General features: G+C 39.4%; 1 protein-coding gene across 6 annotated transcripts in view; it reads right to left on the bottom strand.

Annotated features, from left to right (window-relative positions):
• The window catches only part of pcnx1 (pecanex 1), a 250,671-nt gene that overhangs the window by 80,958 nt on the left and 148,658 nt on the right, over positions 1-21,055 (bottom strand). For 5 of the 6 annotated variants that reach the window (XM_069918117.1, XM_069918120.1, XM_069918118.1 and 2 more), the window contains 8 exons: positions 19,770-19,827; positions 18,451-18,665; positions 16,693-16,846; positions 16,573-16,605; positions 14,660-14,831; positions 10,601-10,711; positions 10,237-10,328; positions 6,835-6,944 (listed from right to left, as the gene is read on the bottom strand). In XM_069918117.1, the coding sequence (XP_069774218.1) occupies positions 6,835-6,944; positions 10,237-10,328; positions 10,601-10,711; positions 14,660-14,831; positions 16,573-16,605; positions 16,693-16,846; positions 18,451-18,665; positions 19,770-19,827 (945 nt within the window). The remainder of the gene's footprint in view (positions 1-6,834; positions 6,945-10,236; positions 10,329-10,600; positions 10,712-14,659; positions 14,832-16,572; positions 16,606-16,692; positions 16,847-18,450; positions 18,666-19,769; positions 19,828-21,055) is intronic. The other variant, XM_069918119.1, reaches the window with a different exon arrangement.

Below are 21,055 nucleotides of genomic sequence, written 5' to 3'. Positions count from 1 at the left end.
ACGGCATCAGGATTACTTAAAGCGATGAGTGGAAAGAAAATCATTGCTCCAAACCTTTCCAATGCACATACCTGTATCAACGTCTTTTGAACATCACAACTGTCCCCACTTCTACCACTTCCTCTGGCATAACCATCACTCTCTGTGTGAAAAAAGGGGCTCTTCTGATTCTTTTTAAATCTTTCCCATCCTTAAATCTATGCCTTCTCTTTCAGGCAGCCACCATTGTCCAAGAGAGCAGCTGTAACTGGACTAAACGACTACCGCCTCGTGACACTGACCTCTATGAACGTGAAATACTTTGAACGACTGGTAATGGAGTACATCAAACCCCATGTTTCAGCAACACTGTTCCAATTTGCCGACCGCCCAGTCATGATGCCTCCACTCCGCCCTGAACCACCAAGAGAATGATGCCTCATATGCCAGGCTGTTGTTGATTACTTTCAGCTTGGCGTTCAACCTGATCATACCTCAGAGACTAGTAGATAAATTGCCTTTGCTGGAACTCAACACCCCTCCCTGCCACTGGATTCTGGACTATTCAAAAGATTACAGCCAGTCCAGGATAGTAACAAACTCTCAAGTCCTATGAAATTGAGCACTGGCGCACTTCAGGGTTGTGTACTCAGCCCGTTACTGTACACGCTGTACACAGAGAGGAGGCTAGTAAAATGGTGCCAGAACAATAGCCCAAGTCTCAACAAGGACAAGACAAGGGAGACTATTATGGACCAGGTTGACCACTCGATGATCATAAACAGAAGTCAGCCCAGAAGATCATCAACATGACCAAGATTATTGGGATTTCCCTTTCCTCTATTGACGACATTTGCCAGGAGCATAACTTAAATAGGGCTCAAAAAAATTATTGAGCGTCTTTCTATCCAGTACACAGAATCTCTGGCCTACTACCATCAAGGAGGTGGTGCAGAATGCTCAAAGTTAGGACTGCCCGACTGGGAAATAGCTTCTTCCCTCAGACTGCGAGGTTGATGATCTGTTTCCTGTAACTGAGTAAATCATCCCAAATATTTATGTATATTTATTTTACAAAACATCTTTAATTATGTGTGTGATTATTATGAGCTGTGTATTGTATGTGTATGTCTGTGTGTGCACCATGGTCTGGAGAAACACGGTTTTGTCTGGATGTAGATATTAAGTCAGATAATAATGAACTTGAAGATGAAAATGATCATTTGTCCATTGATTTGCTGGGCAAACAAGCTCATTGTCCAGTCCAATTTAGTATGTTAAAAGGCATACCTCTCTTGTGATGAGAGGCTATGTGGCCAAATCCATCATGCCCTCTTTACATCAGTAAAAATAGGGACAACAGAACTGAACGCCCAGACTATCTTCCACGTTCAACATTCCTCTAACTACTCTAATCAATTTTCTATCCTTTTACCATATCCTTCTCAACTCAATTTTGGGAAGTATTCACCAAAAGCAGCTTAGAATCTTGCCTCATCAAACTCTGTCTGAAAATAGACGCGAACCAGATTAAGAGCATATCCATGAACACAAACCTCTAAGGTTGATCAAGTTTTTTCTTTCATAAATATCCATTGACAAACACTGGTCAGTTATAGTCTTTCTTTCAGATTCAAGTTTCCCAATTACATCAAAAAAATCCAAAACTGTCTAAGCCCTATTTTTTTCTGAATAACATCACATTTCAACAATTCTGCGTGTAGTCTTTCTGCTTGCAAAATTCACACTTCCCAGCAAATGTAATATTCCAATGAGAGATCCTTGATTGAATGTTAATTCTGTTCCAACTCCCTTTTGCTGCTTGACTGCCGAATTCCTGCTTTTACTCCAGGATAAATATTTTACGCAAAACCTCTGCTGCTTTTCACCCCCAAGATTTTTACGAAGCTCCATGTTCCCATAATGATTTTAATTTTAATCCAAGTAACTTCTTTGAAACCATTTCTTTCTGAATGATAATTCCACCACCAGCTCATCATTTTCTACATTGAAAGCTCATCCTAAGTGAATGTTCCTTCCCCCATTTAAGGAGTGCAGCGGTCAGGTGCTTTGACAGGTCTTACCAAAAACAGTACCCAAATGGTGCATACATGCTGTCTGAGGTAACAGTCACATATGAAGTATAATTCAAGATTATTTAATTCCCAATATAAAGAACAATTGTTTTTCATACTTGTTAAATTAGGAAAGTAAACCATAAATTTCTATCAACCCACAGAACTGTCAAGCTTGTTCATTTTTATTCAGCAAGAAAGTCTGCAGATGCCAGCATCTAGTGCAATATACAACACGCTTGTGTGTGACCATTTTTATCAATGCTTTTCAAAATCGTATTTATCAATGACTTTTCCAGTGAAATACCAATTTGAAGGCCTTTCTCCTGAAGTAACTGCATTCATACAGGTGTTCCTTGATTTCTGATTTTAATTTTTCAATTTTGGCCATAATACCATTGTCTCTCTAGGATACATTTTCTTGATAATTTTGTTCACTGAAACAATGAGCACATTACTCTGTACATTGTACCAAAATACCTGTATTACATTTCACCCAGTCTTATTTGAATTACAAATTTTTGCTGAAGAAAACATATTTCAAGAATATATCCCTTGTGTAAATTGAGGGATGACTATATTCCGCTGACTTTCTCAGGCTTCGTCATCAAATTGCTGATCTCTGGTAGAAGGACAACATTTTGTAACTGAGCACCAAACTTGGATACTTTGACTGCATTATTTACAATGACCATGTCTTTTAATTCATATACACTGCCCTCCATAATGTTTGGGACAAAGACACTTTTTTCCTTTCTTTGCCCCTGCGCTCCACAGTTTTAAATTTGTAATCAAACAATTCACATGTAATAAAAGTGTGTATTCCAGGTTTTATTCAAGGTTATTTGTATACATTTTGGTTTGACCATGGAATGAGCTTCCGGCAGACGTAGTCTGGAGCAATTTTTATACATAGTCCCTTCATTTGAGGGCTCTACAATATTTGGGATACAGCAGTGGCATGCATATTAAAATTGTCACATTTAGTACTTTGTTGCATCTTCCATGCATGCAATAACTGCTTGAAGTCTGTGATTCATAGTCAGCACCAGGTGCTGAGCATCTTCTCTGGTGATGCTCTGCTAGGCCTCTACTACAGCCAACTTCAGCTCCTGCTTGTTTTGGGGGGTTTATCCCCTTACGTTTTCTCTTCAACTGGATTTAGATTGAGTGACTGACTTGGCCATTCAAGAATTTTCCAGTTTTTGGCTTTGAAAAACTCCTTTGTTGCTTCAGCAGTCTATTTGGGATCATTGTCTTGCTGTTGGATGAAGTACCGTCCAATTAGTTTGGGTGCATTTGCTCAAACTTGAGCAGATTTTTCTATGGAGCTCATAATTCATTTTGCTGCTTCCATCAGCAGTTACATCATCTATGAAGATAAGTGTGCCAGTACCTGTGGCAGCCAGACATGCCCAGGCCATAACACCCCCACCACCATGTTTCACAGTTGAGGTGGTGTGCTGTGGATCTTGGGCAATTCCTTTATGCCTCCACCAGGTGCTCTTGCCATCACTCTGATACAGGTTAATCTTGGTCTCATCTGTCCACAAGAACTTTTTCCAGAATTCTGCAGGCTCTTTTAAATGGTTCCTGGCAAACTGTAATTGGGCCACCGTTTCTATGGCACACTAGTACTTTTCATCTTGCAATGTAGCATCTGTATTTCTGCTCATGAAGTCTTCTGCGGACAATAGTCATTGACACATCCACGCGTGACTCCTGAAGCGTGTTTCTGATCTGTTGGACAGGCATTTGGGGATTTTTCTTCATGATGATGAGAATTGTTATCAGCAGTGAATGTCTTCCTTGGAACAGCAGCTCCCTCGCGATTACTGAGCTCACTAATACCATCTTTCTTCTTAATGATGTTCCAAACCATTGAGTTTGGTCATCCTAAGGTTTGGGCGATGTATCTTACTCTTTTATTCTTGTTTTTCAGCCTCACAATGGCTTCTTTGACTTTCAATGGCACAACTATGGCCTTCCTGTTGAAAAGTGGCAACTACAGACTCCAAAGGTGATCAAAAGCTTAGAAGCAACCCCAGCTCCCTTGTACCTGCACCAATGAATCAATTAAACCTAGCTGAGTACTCACAAACACTTTGAAGCCAAATGTCCCAAACATTATGGTGCCCTGAAATGGAGGATGATGTATAAAAAGTGCTGTAATTTTTTACATGGTCAAACCAAAATGTCTTCAAATAACCTCGAATAAAATCAGGAATATGTACTTTAATCACATGTGAATTGTTTGATTACAAATTTAAAACTGTGGAGCACAGGGGCAAATAAAGGGAAAAAGTGTCTTTGTCCCAAACATTATGGAGGGCAGTGTACGTCTATTAACTATTATCATTCTCTAAAACATCGACTAAACATGTGCTATTGACCTACAGAACCTGAATATTAAATTTGAATTTAACGCCATTCCAGGGTTTGAAGATATACTGCCCATATATATTTTCATCTCCTTTTCAAAGAAATTGCCACAGATTTCAATGGAACAGAACATCGAACATTACAGCACAGTGCAGGCCCTTCATCACAAGGTTGTGCCAACCCATGTAAACGTACTCCACGACAATCTAATTTTCCCCTACTTCACACCCATAACCCTCCACGTGCAGACAGAAATTCTTATTTATTAGCTGCAATCTCCTTCATGGTCACTGACAAAGTATTTCTCCCTCCATAAATGCTGGCCTTTTATTGAGCAATTCCAGAACTTTTAATTTATCTTGAACCTTAAATAGACCTTGCTTCTCAATATCTCTATGTTTAGCTGGAAACACAAGAGATTGCTGACATTTCAATCTGAAGCAAAAAACACATTGCTGGAGGAAATCTTGTGGAGGCAGAGGGGTAGACACCAATTCAGGTCAAGACTCTGTATCTGGACTCCAAATCAGGATCAAGGTTCTATCTGATTCATTTTTCTGGATGGGAATTTAAAAATCCCATGGTACCACAGTATTTGGAAAAAAGAATTTGAGATAGTTCCCCCATCAATATTTATCCCTTAAGGGCAAAAATGGCTCCCAAAGGGCCTTGGGTGCTGTTGGCTTCCTGAGCGTGTCGGAGGTTTGGAACTGAAGCTCAGGTTGCTAATGGAGTCTGCGGCTGCAGGAGCGGTGGAAGCAAATCCACAGAACCTCAGTGACTCTGAAGGGACTCTCTTTTGCTTTTCTTTCTCTTTTACTGTAAGGGGCACTGGGTTACACTAATAGCGATGCCAGACAGAAGGCAATTTTGTGTAACATTACATGACAATAAAAAAATCTAAAATCTGAATATTTATTCCCTCAAGCAATATTCCAAAACTTATCTCATTTTTATTGACTGAAGCTGTCTTCAGTGAGAACACCTCAATCATACTTTATTGGTTGCAAAATACCTTTGGAATGTAATATATTCATATAACCATATAACCACTTACAGCACAGAACAGGCCAGTTCGGCCCTACTAGTCCATGCCGTAGCAAATCCCCACCCTCCTAGTCCCACTGACCAGCACCCGGTCCATACGCCTCTAGTCCCCTCCTATCCATGTAACGATCCAGTCTTTCCTTAAATGTAACCAATGATCCCGCCTCGACCACGTCTGCCGGAAGCTCATTCCACATCCCCACCACCCTCTGCGTAAAGAAATTTCCCCTCATGTTCCCCTTATAATTTTCCCCCTTCAATCTTAAACCATGTCCTCTAGTTTGAATCTCCCCCTTTCTTAATTGAAAAAGCCTATCCACATTTACTCTGTCAGTCCCTTTTAAAATCTTAAACACCTCTATCAAGTCACCTCTCAATCTTCTATGCTCCAGAGAAAAAAGCCCTAGTCTGCACAACCTTTCCCTGTAACTCAGACCCTGAAATCCTGTCAACATTCTCGTGAACCTTCTCTGCACTCTCTCTTCAGAACAAGTGCTGTGCAATTTAGCATTTTTTCTTTGCTGTTTCATGATCGTATCAAAAAACTCTGAATTATGGAACAATTGTCCAACTTGACAATTCATCTGAACGGAACAAAATATCCCAAGGTACCAAGAGGAAACAAGTTGCGATTTTTTAAAACTCTTGTTCCTTAGACAGTAGGAGCTTATGCATTCCTTAAAGTCAATGTAGATGTGAAGTCAAATGGCATTCAGGAAGACTTTGATATAATATGATAAATCTGATACATTTTAAATGTTATTTACATCATGGTAGAAGCCCATTTGGCGATTGAAACCTGTGTCACTCAATTAGCCTACAATCCTGTACATTTTGGAGCGTGGGAGGAAACCGGAGCACCCGGGCAAAACCCACGCAGGTCATGGGGAGAGCATATAAACTCCTTAGAGAAAGCGCTGGATTCAAACCCGAGTCACTGGCGTTGTAATAGCATTGCACTAACCAACATGCTAATCTTTCCAGCCCCAAATGTCATGCCGCAAATGCTCAAGAGTTTGCTTGTGGAAAGATCCCAGAGCATAAATGTCTATAAGCAATTCAAATATTTGTTTCCCTTCAGTTTTACATTTAGAATTCAGAGACAAGGCCCTCCTGGAGCTCAAGCCACACAATGTATTAACCCCATAGGTCTTTGGAACGTGGGAGGGAACTGGAGCACTGAAGGGAACGCATGTGGACACAGGTAGAACACACAAACTATTTCCAGAGAGCAGTGGATTCGAATCTGATCATTGTTGCTGCAACTGTTACATTAACTCAGAGCAGTTTTCTACTGCCATGTTGTGAACTTGTGACAAGAACCCTTTCTCCTTGAAATTGAATCACTTACATCAGGACACAGGGGTCGCTGCTTTGTCTGCTGAGATGATATGAAACAGCAACCAAAAGGCCACAAAAGACAGAGAAAAGAACTGGAATGTGTTGTGCATCCCATGAATCCTGAAAAATAGCAGCAAATCAAAAAAAAAAACAAGATTTAAAATTCCTGAATGAGATAGTTATTACAGATCATGTGTAAGTGCAAATTCAGCTTTTAGATCATGAAATTTTATCAAAAGCAAAGTATAATTTAACAAAAGAGGTCAGGCCTCCTGAATAAAAGGTCATGATTTTTATTTTATTGTGGGCCTTAGAATCAATGCTAACAAACTATCAGTATTAGGTGAAATGATTAGAGCAATAATAATTCATATAAATAGAAATAATAATTCATCAATAATTCATATAAGTAGAAAGCAAACACAGCAAAATGTCATTAAATCTTTGTTATTTGCACATTCAAGAAGTGAATAACCTGGTTCACTTTTCATGACGGACAATTAAGTTTGCTTTTTACTCATTTTTCACATTGAAAATTAAACCAGGATCTTCAATTCTTAAAAGGTAAATTATTTTTACCTGCTTCTGCTTGCAGTTTGAAGGTGTTCTCTAAACGATGATTCTAATAAAATTTCTATTTTTTTGTAGCTCTAATCAAATCATCAAACTGTTTCCATTCAAACCCAAATTTTGTTATAAGTGATAAAAACACTAATTTTTCAATGTTATTTATTAATGGCTTGGGTTTTACAGTTTCTGGCCCATTGTTTGCTGCTGCTCAGTGATTGGGCATTGGCAAGACCAAGGAGCTGGCCGCAACCTTCCAGGTAAAGGGTCGATCTCACTCTCCCTCCCACACCAACGGCACAGAGGTTGGGACAGCTTTAAATTCTGAAGAGCAAATATTTCCAATGGCCTGTCCTGGTCCACCTATGTCAATGTGATATCCAATAAAGGGCACCAGTGTCTCTACTTCCTCTCAAAAGCCTGAGGTAATTTGGCACATCACCAGCATCCCTCAACTTCTACAAATGCGCCACTGAAAGTTTCCTGTTAGCAGAGTGTCATTGCATAGAATGGGAACTGCTCCGCCCAAGACCACAAAATACTGCAAATCTGGCCCAAACTATCAGAAAAACCCTCCGCCTTTCCATCCATACCTCCTGGTGCTTTGAAAAAGAGCCCAACATATTAAAAGACTCAACCCAGCCTGGCCACACTCTCTTCTCCTTCCACCCTTCAGGAAGGAGATTTCCGAATTTGAGGTCTGAGATCATCAGATTTATCATATATCGTCAAGTTTTGAGGACCAAAATTTCAGGTCAAATTTGGGCAGTTAACTTTTACATGGATACTATTTTTGACCACAGTAAGTACCTGAGTTGTTCAAGGCGTCAGGTGCTCGGTTGGCCAGGTCTATGTTTAGGGTGTTGGGAGCTCCGGTGCATGAGGCAAGGATTCACGGTTGGGGTGTCGGGAGCTCAGATGGGCAGGTGGTCAGGTAACAGTAGCTCAGATGGGAGGGCGGTCGAAGTGAGGGTTTGCGGTCAGGGCATCAGAGCTTGGATGGGGGGGGGGGTAGCAAAAAATATTGTTGGGGGGGGTTGACTTTTACACGGGATATAAGGAAAACATGTGATTGTTTTGGCCGAAAAATGGGGGCGGGGTCGACTTAAGATCAAATATTACACGAGTACATATGTTTGTGAATCTGCAATGGCCATCTACAAGATTACTACTTCTGTTATGGTCTCTATTTCAGAGAGAATGGACACAGAATGAGAGATTGCTTCATTGAGCAACTTCACTCTGAATGCTGCGATACCATGGTTCTCCCAATTTCAACCTATTCCAATCCCTGCTCCATTCCCATGCCAAGAGTTTGTCCATGGTCTCATGCACTGCCAAACTGAGATCACCCGCAAATTGGATGAACAACACATCATGTTGGCCTTGGCACCCTCCAATGAGATAGCATTAACACCAACCTCTCCATTTTCCATTAGGACACTATTTTCACCCCCCCCCCCCCCATGTCTTTCTTCTGGCTGACTCTCTCTCTCTCTTTCCGTTCCCTCAGTCTTTATTCCAGCTCTGCATTCACAGAGCTATCCTCCTCCCCTAATCAATTCTCAGCTTTTCTCTTCTGCCCTCCTATCTATTTTCATCTATGTCCTGTTCTCCTCCCCATGCCCCTTCTTGTCTTTTTATTCAGACCTATGCTTGCTTTGTGCTCATACCTTGACAAAGGGTTCAGATCCAAAATGTTGGTAATACAAGTACACAATCCTTTATCCGGACATCTAAAATCTGGAGATCTAAAATCTGGAAAGCTCCAAAATCCGGCAAGTGGGGAGAGAGAGATGGCAGCGCGAGTCGGGCGGGCAAGGGGGAGACTGGCAGCGCGAGTCGGGCGAGCGAGGAAGAGAGAGACTGGCAGCTTGAGTCGGGCAGGCAGGAGACCGGCAGCGTGAGTCGGGCGGGCGAGGCAGAGAGACAGCAACGCGGCTGGAATGGGGTGGGGGTGGATACAGCAGCACAATTCGGGTGGGCTTAAATCGGACTTTCCAAAATCCGGAAAAGTCTGAAATTCGGAACACACTGTCCCCCAAGGGTTCCGGATAAAGGATTGTGTACCTGCATATCTTTGCCTCCTATAGATGCTGCAGGACCTGCTGAGTTTCTCCAGCATTTTTGTGTGCTAACTGCAATCGCTTTCTCTGTAACTCTGTCCTTCTGTAATTTTACTTGCTGTACTTATCCATGAGGTGTTTAGCTGGAATGCTCTAAAAACAAAACTCTTACCATTGTCTCATGATAAACTTGACAATGAGTTTAAGAGGGGGGGATACAGTGGGAAAGTGCCAGGCCAGATGTTGTTTTCTCTAGCTGCAGGATCTACAAGTAGGGAGCCTCAATTTAAGATTTGGCAAGGCATTCAATGAGAAACAACTGAGCTTGCCAGACACAATCATATTCTGAGAATGGTTTGTCTGTTTGCCAATTTTGTTTGCAATATTTCATTAACATACAAGTCCCTTCCCTTACCATTCTATTGGAATCTTTGGATGAGGGAAATTATAAGAATGTCTTTATTCAGAACATTATACATAAGTAATTAGGTCTGGGAGGGTTAGGTGGTGTTATTTTGCCTATGCATCTTTAATCAACCCAGGTTAATTTATCCACGTCTCTTTTGTCAAGTGACATTAAAGATCTTATTTAAAAATGCTTTCATAATCAACGTATCACAAAAATCCTCTTCATTACTTGATGTCGTTGGTGTAAACACCTTTCAAAAGATTATGCTGCAGTTGAACCTCCACCTCTCCAAGACGGTCACTGCTGAGGAGCAATTACCTCTACAACACAGAAATACCTTCAAAAAGAGAGAACAATATAAAGTACCTACCCTCAGTGCACCATAACACAGCCCATATAACAAAGCCACGGCCAAAATACTACGAATTAAACTGAAGACGGATGCAACGAGGTTCGTGGTAGCTGAAAAATGTAAATGCAAGTGGCAATTGAATACTTCCGTGAAAAAAAAATCTAAAAGTTACATTGGTTACCTTTCATATGAACTTTCATTGAAACACAGACTTAAGATTCAATGTAATGAATATACAGTAGAATCCCCATTGATCAAATTCAATTAAAACTATTTTAATAAATTAATGAGGAATATGATTTGAAGATGCTTAAAGGACAAGGATATTTTCCCATATCAGATGACCTAACCCACAAAAAAAGACAAATGGCAGAATACTCACCATTTCCTCCAAACACATGAATATCGAATTGTTCACAAAGATACATCACAAACGTATTTACTTGTGGAAGCAACCCAATAAAGAAGATTATTGGGAAACATAAAGTAAAAGCTATAAAGAGAAAACAAAATGTCAGAAAGAAGCGAACCTAATAAAAATTGACACACTCTATATATGTTTACGTAGGTGTGCGTGCATATTTACGTACATCCGAAAACAAACGAGAGAGTACTAGTTATTCCATATACCAGCAGTGAAGTCAGGAGGGAAAGAAGCCATCTCAATACTTTTTGCAGCTGAGGTTAACCTGTGTAGGTGAACTCTATGGTTTTGTCTGAAAATCATACATCTTTAGCAAAATGTAATTGACACTCCTAATACTACTTACTCTGGGAAGGGTCAATCAAGAGTCAGGATTTACTAGAAATATTAATGGCTCTGAAAATAGGTGTGCTGGAGTTTAATTTTACTCCTTGAATCTATGCTGCTGTACTTAAACTAATAAAATCTGTTTAATAATAGTTTGTTGTTGAGAAACCCTCTTCTAACCTAACATGAAACATTCTGCCTTTATTCCACTTCTGCAACTATCTTGCACTCTTTGGATTTCTTCTCAATACACTTTAATCAAACCAAGGCTATAATCCTTCATAAACCAACAATCTCAAAAGGTCATCCTTAAGATTAATTTCTTCTCTTTAAAAAAAATGCGAACTCACCTATGCCTCTTCACAATTTAATCCCTCAAACTGAATATCAACCTCGAGTTATTTCCACACTACCCCTCTTGCAATTCAGCCATCTTTCCCATGACAGTATCTGACCATATACATAAATATCATGCCAACAGCTTTAATAATTTCTGCAACAACTCCTTTATGTATGGATAAAAAAATCTATACAATGTTATGTTAATTTTAACTATCACCATAAGATCTCTTCTAATTTAGCCATCCAAAAAATAATCCTCTAATGTGCACCTTTTCCTTCTTTTTTACATTTTCCATATTGAATACTTCCATGGCACTCCCCTAGACGGCTAGTTTATCAATGTCATATTGCAGCCTTGCTGTGAATCTTAGTTATTTCACTACATCCTCTCCTTTCCATTTCTCCATTGCACTATTTTGGTGCCATCAGCAAATTCATAATTTATTTACAACACGTCCAATTCTGGCCATTGAAACCCATGCTGCCCATCAACACCTAATTAACCTACCAGTCCTGTACGTTTTGGAGGGTAGAAGGAAACCGGTGCACTGTAGCTCACAGTGAGAACGTATAAACTCCTTAAAAACAGCGCTGGATTTGAACCCAGGTTTGCTGACACTGATCCAGAAAAGAAAATAGATGAATTGCTGAATGGCAAATTTGTTTCAACTTGTCAATATTATATTGGGCCTTTCAAATGATTACTTCTGACATGCCTCAGAAAAAAATTCAATCAACTCCTGTAATTGGGATCCCATAATTTGAGATGGTCCAATAGTATTTTGTGCTTCATGTTTCGTTCAACACTAATTTTCAGAAAATCTACTTAATAATATCAATAACCTTCTAAGGTTTATTTATGCACATTAAAAAAAATTCTATACATCATCGATTTAGGAATGTTCCAATTCTGGATGAACTCTCTACTGCTTTTGTTTGAAGTACCGGTACTTACATCTCCTATTCCTGTAATGGTGACTAAGAACCGTGGCTACAAAGCGACAACCTCTGCCTACATTGTTACTGTAAACCAGCAGGTTTCTCAATAGAATATATAGGGAATTAACCTGCATCTAAACATTGATCCTTTTTGTACTGGCAATTCAAAGAACCAAGTTGGTAAATGCAAATCTAAATCCTGCAATTATGATGAAAATGTGAATTTTATCCATTATTTTCCATTTTGGTCAATTGGATGACCATGTCCATCTGCAGCAATCTCACTGATATTACCTCCTCAATGACAGGTCATTTTACATCACCAATGTCTGTCCTTATGTAAAGAGTGGTACCTACATCCCTCTTCTTTAACAGAGGGTGATAAGTGTATGGAATAAGCTGCCAGGAAAGGTGGTTGAGGCAGGTATTATTGCAATGTTTTAGGAAACATTTGGACGCACAATAGGTTCGATACGTTTAAAGGGATCTGGGCCAAACGCAGGCAGATAGGACTAGGGTAGGAGCTTTTTGGTTGGTGTGGACAAGTTGGGTCAAAGGGCCTGTTTCCATGCTGTCTGACTCTAAAAAGACAAGTAGTTGGGAGGACAAGGGAATTATCGCTATTTTAGCATAAATCAATTCTCAACCTTTTTCTTTCCACTCACATATTCCACTTTAAGTAATCCCCATGCCAAAGATGCTCTGTGATTAGTAAGGAATATGTGGGTGGAAAGAGACACGGTTTCAGAACTCCAAAGGAAATGGCAATTTTCTCAAGCAAAATATTTCAGTAACAATTGGGTCTAGAGCAGTGATTCTCAACCTTCCCTTCCCACTCACATTCCACCTTAAGCAATCCCTTACTGATCACAGAGCACTGATGGCATAGGGATTGCTTAAAGTGTGTGGAAAGAAAATGGTTGAGTACCACTGGCATAAATGAAAAAAAATAATTTGTGCCTTTACTGGATATGTATTACATATATACTCAGTACCACCATCTTCCTTGGTCAGTTTCTATGGAATGCAATGACAGTGGGAGACTTAACCAAGGTAGAGCAAACACTCAAACATGCACTTCCTCTTATTGCTGTATGGGTGATGCCCAGAGAAAGCCAACCCTGTGGAATTGGTGTGGAAATAAACAAAGTGCAAAAGATTTAACAAATTTTATTTTTAGTCATTCAATACTGTGGGAAAATAAATTTGGATACAACGTCACTGTGACAATTAGTTTGGGTGTCAAGGCAAGTCCCTTTTTTGACATACCCTCTCTAGTCTAAGGACATGTGAAGAGACATTTCAGAGTGCAATATTGTGCACTCTTTACCTGAGACGCATTTCCTCAACCTGGTCGGAAACCCCCATAGGTGTGGCCAGCCCTTACACCAACTCCTTGAAGTAATCCAGAGGGCTACGCTCAACCTCTACTCAAAGTCTCAGCAATTCAAACTGCACTAAAATCTTTCTGCACCACCTTTTTCCTCCCGAATCCTGATCCGCCAACCTCAGAAATCCCCACTTCTTACAACTCTTTCCTTATCCACAACAAGCATTGCCCATCCCCCAAGTCTAACGTGAGCTTCCTCAGCGGTTAGAGTCACTGGGTCATACCCGGCAAAATGGCAATAATGTGAGAGAGAAAAAAGAACCGTGTTGGAACATATTCTCGCTCATGACGTGGGATTCAATAGGCCAGCGGGTTTGCTTGATAGTTTTCTCGGAACTGTAAGGTGGGATATCTTTTCTTGCACAGTAAGACATTAAAAACATTAAACTCCATCATTTTTTATTAATGAGAATGTTCAATGGCGTTCATTATGCAAATTAAAAATGCTGAATTGTTAAAACAGCTCATGATATGTGGAAAAGGCAATTCTAAACAGGTCCACAAATATACAACCTTTCTCTGCCTAATTAACAATGATCAGAAATATTCAATGTTCATCCAAAATAAACGCATCTGCTTCAAAGCTTGGGATGGAGCAAGTCACCCTCTGTGACAAAGTTTATTACAATCCTTTCCATCTTAAGCAACTAAGAAACTGTACACGAGGAAGAACGCACCATACAAGTTGCAAAAATAAATCAATAACTTTAGCATTTAAATATCAAGATATGTTGCTTGGGAACATCTCAATGCCAGGTTTTAAAGTGCACGTTATGCATTTTTTAAAAATCAGCAATAAATCCATAAAATTGTCAGAGAAGGAACTTTTAAAGAGTGTATTTCCACTATTAAAAGACTGGTGAGCAGGATGTCAATGAAATTAATTTGCAAAATTAAAACAAAATGTCTATTATTTATTGAGTTGGAATGGCCGGTCTGTCAATCCGGATCTTCAAAAGCATACTTTTGTTTTAAACGTCATTTTAAATCCTAATTATCTTTTGATCACGAATCCTTACCCATGACAAGATCCCTGGCAGAAGCCAAAAGTAAAGGACTGGTAAAAGCCACTCCATACAATTTGAATCTTGTCGCTGATGTATGTTTATGCCCGTAATCCAAGAGCCAGATTAGGCCACAGCATACGCAGAAGTAGACAGGCCTACTGTAAGCTATAATCCGATTATGCCCCTACAGGAAAACAAAAGACTGAATAAGCATCATTTGGTTGAAGGTAAAAGTTATTCTGCAGTACTGCTCTGAGCTTAACCCCAACCACAGAAAGTAAAGCTAAGACAATAAATAACTGGTTGTAATCACACTCTATTCAACACAAAAAGAACAGAAGCAACTGCAGATTCTGGAAATTTAATTAAAGGCTCAAGATGCTAGTAATACTCAGTCAGATGAAAACTGTTAATGTTATAGACTAAAGGCTGCTTCAGTTCTGTTCTGCTTCTCTCTCAGAAGCTGCATATACACCTGTAGAGCTCGTCGAAAGAACCAAAGACTTGTTGATCCAAACCAAGGCTTTTATTAGCAAAAGGCAGGAGCTCTTCACAGGTGGCCGACCAGTCTGGAATGATCCGACCTGGCTAGGGACACAACCCTTTAAGACCCAGACAGTAGGTGTGGCTAAGCTCTCAGCCAATCGCTGTAAGCACAGTCATTACATACTCTAGATACTGTAACTATATACATTGGTGATAGGTCTGTACTATCACAACACCTAAATACAGAGTATTTTCCTGCTTATACCATGGAGTGCACGAGGCTGACAAACATGAGCAGAACCTCCATTGATGGCTTGCAAGGAAAATTTACCCAGCTTCTAGTACCATTGAGCAGAACCCCAATATATTTAGATTTTATTAAATTTATTTATTTGAACATTTTTATTTAAGTTCAGACATATAGCATAGTAATGGCCCATGCCGCCCAATTTACACCCCCGGTAAGTTTGGAACAGTGGGCGGAAATCCGAGCCCCTGTGGAAACCCCACGCAGACATGGGGAGAAAGTACAAACTCCTTACAGACAATGCAGGATTCAAACCTCAGTCCGGATCACTGGTGCTGTAATGGCGTTGCGCTGACCACTATACCAAATGTGCTGCCCCAAGCAATAGCTCATAAGGAAATGTACCCCACTTCTGGCAGCACTGAGCATGTGGGGTTGATTTCAGGAATGTCCTGACAGAGGGGGTAACATAATCAAATATGTGAAAAATGTTTGCAAGAGCTTGAGAGGATTAATGTACAAGATGTGGTTAATGGCTCTGGACCTGAACTCACTGGAGTTTACAGGGAATTCAATGACATCTACTGAATATCAAAAGGCCTGCATGGAGTGGACGTGAATAAGATTTTTCTCGTCGTAAGAGAGTCTACGATCCAAGGACATAGACTCAGAATAAAAGGATGGAAAGAATGTGGTGAAACACGAAAGGATGTTCTTTAGAACAGGACGAGGAGAAATTTATTTACTCAAAGGGCTGTAGAACTCATTGCCACATACAGCTGTGGAGACCAAGTCATTGGGTATATTTAAAGCAGAGGTTGATGGGTTCTTGATTAGTAAGGGTGTTAAAGTTTGCGTAGAGAAGGAAGATGAATAGGGCTGAGTTAAAAATATAGCTATGATTCGAATGGTGAAACAAACACAATGGTTCCAATGGCCTAATTCTGCTCCATCTTATGGCCCGACAGATAATTCAGATAAATAAATTAACTGAAGAACTATAACTAAGCATGGTTTAATTTTATTTCAGAATGTATTGTTACAGTTTCAAAGATGTCAGTATATTAATCAGATTTTCTAATCTGGAAATAGGCATTACACTCCGAGATCTTTTCATTGTTTTCCCCATGAATTAATAACAGTGACAAAATAATAGAACTTTTTAATCAAAGAACAAACTCATTAAACTCACATGTCTTGGAGAAGAGGAGTCGGGTTGAACACTCTATTAAGATGAAATGAAGAAATTGTAATTTGCTTCCATTTTTAAAAATATTTTGTCATGCAAAATAAACAATAAAACACCACATACCTTCAGAAGTGAATACTGACAGCTGGCGATAACCAGGCAAAACTGGAAGACCCAAATGTCTTTAAAGAATCCATCTATTAACAAAACAGATCCAAGAAAGGCAACGAGAATTGCCAAAACAACTGCCAAAACATTCTCCATAATTTCACGATTCCTAAGGGAAAAAACAGAAATATTATTCCAGTATATTACCCATATTCTTGAGGATTTGATTCCAGGATTCAATCCGATTTTGTGGGAAAACTGTGAACCAGCAAAACCCATATTTGCCAAATTGAAAAAAAAGGATGAACATGGCAAAGTTCTTTATTTACTTTCTTACTCTGCACTATTTAAAGTTTGGAATTTTAACAATTTTCCAAGATTCACTTGCATATTCATTTGGAGGTAGGCAAGTAAATTTGGGTGCATTTCCCTTCACATGCTGCTTGCAAAGGCTCAAAAGAACAGATCGCCTGCTAGCAATTGTAACTGGAAAAATACTTTTAAAATGGAAAGTAGTTACAAGCTCAACATGGTTATGTGTGTTGATTTTTTGCTGTGTACAGAAGGTAAACTGAAGTGGGTTAAGGCTGTCTGCAAGTCATGACCAGTCTCTCAAAGCACTTCATAACATCAACCAGGCCTGTTATTGGAATGATTGATGGTGGCCTTCCTGAAGCAAGTAGTAACTGTGTCCTGCTGTAGGCACTCCCGGGAAACCCCACCCCCCCCCCCCCCCCATCTTCACCAGTCGCTTTCCCTGGGTTTACCCGCTGGAAGGCCACCCTGACTTCAGAAGCAGTGACCACGCGTGTGACATCGCTTGTAGTTGTTGACATGGATGTCACCTCCCTGCTGGCTCCCTGTTCAAAGTGAGCATAGACTATTCGCTCGGCAGGGAGCATTGTGCTGTTGCTCGGCTTTGCTTTGTGCGCCCCAATAGAATGCGGGCCCCGCCATCGTGGCCGTGTGTCCGTGATACTCTTCTGGAACTTGAGCTTGGTGAAATACCATCATTTGGCTTCTCTGATGATCCTGCAGAGATCGTAATTGAACTTCGGTGTCTCCCGTCATGATTTCCTCTAACCTGGCCTTCAGCAGTAAATCACAAGTGTTTCAGTTGTTTGTTTTGTCTGTAAATGTTAATAATTTTAATGGTTTATTTTGTTTTTTGCCACTTCTGAATGTTGAGAGACTTCATCAGCAGTGAACTTTGATAGATAGGAATGGCTTGTTCTTAACCAGCCAATATGCTTCAGCTGTGCAACTTGAGGACCTGTCAACATTCAGGGCCTTGGTGTTCAATGCTAGGTCTCTGAGCCAGCAAGCTCACCTTTCCAATCCTGAAACGGTAAGCTAGAGAATTAAGGAATACGAGAAGCATGCAAGAGATACAAAGCCTCACTGGGGAAAAGCTGGATCAACACAGGAACACTGATAGGAACACCTTTAAATGGCCAGTGCCTTTTGGCTTTGGCTTTAGGGCAGTGAAATTCAGGTCGTGCTTCCATTCTCCAGTGAATGTAGAAGATGCCTGGGTGTAGACATCAGGTGAGAATTATGATCACTTCTACAGATGAATAGCCAACTGACACTCATTGTCTTATTTTTCTCATGGTGAATAATACAGAGGCTTGCCAGCATCTCAGGAACTATATATTAAATAAACTGGAGGTAAAAAAAGGACGCATTTCCGTCACAAATTTTTACTTTGTAAGGAAGCAGACTAGTCTGGAATTGAGTGAACAGGCCCCTTCAAATAGTCAAATCTCTTACCTGTCAAATAAAGCCAATAGGGTCAGGCGATCAAAGTTCACTCCGATCCATATCTTGGGAAGAAGCCAGAATCGGTAGTAGTGCTTGATTTTCTGGGCCTCCTCCTGTGGTTGTGCATGATCCTGCAAGTCGGGGCTCAGGTCGGTGTCCTGGTGCTCCAGGAGATCAGGGTCAATTGTCAACAACCTGTTCAGTCGAATCTGTGGAAGAGACAACTGTATATGGGTTAGGTTAAAACAGAGCATGGAATACACTCACGTAAAATGTTGCTCTATGTTAGTGATTTGGAGAAAGCCTGGAAATTTAATTATTAACAAAGCAAAACTGACGTGCTCCAGCAAGTGAGTATTCTGAACAAAATTCCAAAACCAAGGTCAATATTCATCAACTATAATTCTTCTTTTTGAAATGAATTTGAAAGAGCACTTGGCAGTGCAATATACTAGCTTTCTATTAGATTTATTGATGGAACCACTGTTTAATCTGTTAAGAATAATCAGGAATTAAGGAAAGTCAAAGGTACAATTTAGCACAGATTTACATTCCATTATGGGTTTTTTGTTTCAACTGTTTGTACTGTTCATTCCTTTATATTGTTGGTAATAGAAAATCAGAATACAATGTGGCTTTGGAATCTTTGACAACAAGCAGATTTAATCTGATACTGATGTATAATGTTAACTCAGTGCAGTAGTTCTCAACCTTTTTCTTTCCACTCACATTCCACTTTAAGTATTCCCTATGCCAATGGTGCTCTGTAAGGGATTGCTTAAGCTGGTACGTGAGTGGAAAGAAAAAGTTTGAAAACCACTGTTGTAATTGTACCTCATTGACTCGTTATGTGCATGGTTTCAGAACTCCAAAGGAAATGGGCCAATGACAATTTTTCTCAAGCAAAATATTTCAGTAATAATTGAGTCTGGAGCAATGATTCTCAACCTTCCCTTCCTACTTACAACCCACCTTAAGCAGTCCCTTACTAATCACAGAGCACAGATGGCAGAGAAAATACTTAAAGTGGATGTGAGTGGAAGGAAAAAGGTTGAGAACCACTGCACTTGTACAACTGGGGAAAAAAAAGGTCAATCTCAGTTTAAATCTACTTGGTGTCAAAAATCAAAAAATGCAACATACAAAGATAGAAATGTGTCTCATGATTGATTCAACTCAAGATGAAAATATTTTATACCCCACAAGGTAAACAGCTTCAGATACTTTTGTAGCATTTCCTTTTTCTGCAGCCATTCCTGTTGGAGATGCACAGCTTCCAAAATATATAACCAATCAACAGTTTTCAGGCACACTTTAGCAATATTTACCAGATCGTGTGGATAAAATCGAACTGAGGTAGAGCTTGATAGATGTGAATCTGTGTCCCTGCAAAGAGGAGGGAGTGGCAGAGAACAATACTGCATTAATTCATGAAAAGCACAAATCTTGCTTGTTTTTTTTAAACTTGTTAAGTAGGTCATCAATTACACTTTGAAATGTTCAACATCTTTCTTTTTCAATCTTTTTATTGGTTTTGAGAAAATAATATCAAATACATTGTTACTTATGATATAAAGTTCAGGTAACAGTAAATTAAAATTACAGACATTAAACAATGGTAAACAAGATATATATGATAAAAAAGGAAAAGAAAAAACCTACAATAATTGTAATTTCTAACCCCAACCTGTTATTTGAGCTATTACAATGAAAGCCAAGCATCAACTACTAATTTCAATACTAATAGCTCAAAAAAACAAAAAAGAAATAAAATATTTTTAATAAAAAGTAAAAATAATTGATCTATAAATTTTGAAAATTATTGAAAAAAACCCAAAGAGAAAAAAAATTAATACTCATTTTAATAGTTCTAATTTTCTCCAGAGAGAGGGATGCCATCAAATCCAATAACCATTGTGTCTGTGTGGGAGGGACAACATTTTTCCACTGGACCAAAATTAGCCTTTTAGCAATCAGGGAAGCAAAAACAACTATATGGGATTGAGATGGAGTTAAAATTATGTCCATTGGTCCACTCATTCCAAAAAATAGCAATAAAAGTTTTCAGAGAAAGACTGATATCAAGAATTAAAGATAGTGTAGTAATTACCTCCTTCCAGCAGTTACAAAGGCATATAGCCAGAACATATGATATAAAGTACTTTCCTGAATTGTACACCTCACATTTAGGATATATGGGGTAAAATTTAGCTCATTGAACTTTGGAGTAGGGGGCTCTCGGGACTACTTTAAATTGTAATAAGGGATTTCTAGCAGAGGATGAATGTACATGTTTCAAAATAGATTCTCATGTATCTTCAGCAAACAGTTGTTGAAAGTCGTGTTCCCAAATTTTCTTAATGTTAGATAAAGAACTATTGCTAAATCTTAAAAGTAGTTCATAAAGAGCTGAATGCTGCCCTTTCTGATTAGGTCTGAAATTATATACTTCCCAGTTAACATTAAATCAGTTAACATTAAACTCTTAAGGAGTTTAAGAAACTCCTAATCTGTAAATAGCGAAAGAAATGTTGATTTGGTAATTTAAATTTGGCAATTAATTGCTCAAAAGAGGCAAGGTTTTGGTCTATTGAATACCTAACCTAGACCATTG

This window comes from Narcine bancroftii, chromosome 2, assembly GCF_036971445.1.
Source record: "Narcine bancroftii isolate sNarBan1 chromosome 2, sNarBan1.hap1, whole genome shotgun sequence".
NCBI classification, from domain to species: domain Eukaryota; kingdom Metazoa; phylum Chordata; class Chondrichthyes; order Torpediniformes; family Narcinidae; genus Narcine; species Narcine bancroftii.
The sequence above is the reverse complement of the archived record's forward strand: the minus strand, read 5'-3'. Positions and strand labels throughout refer to the sequence as shown.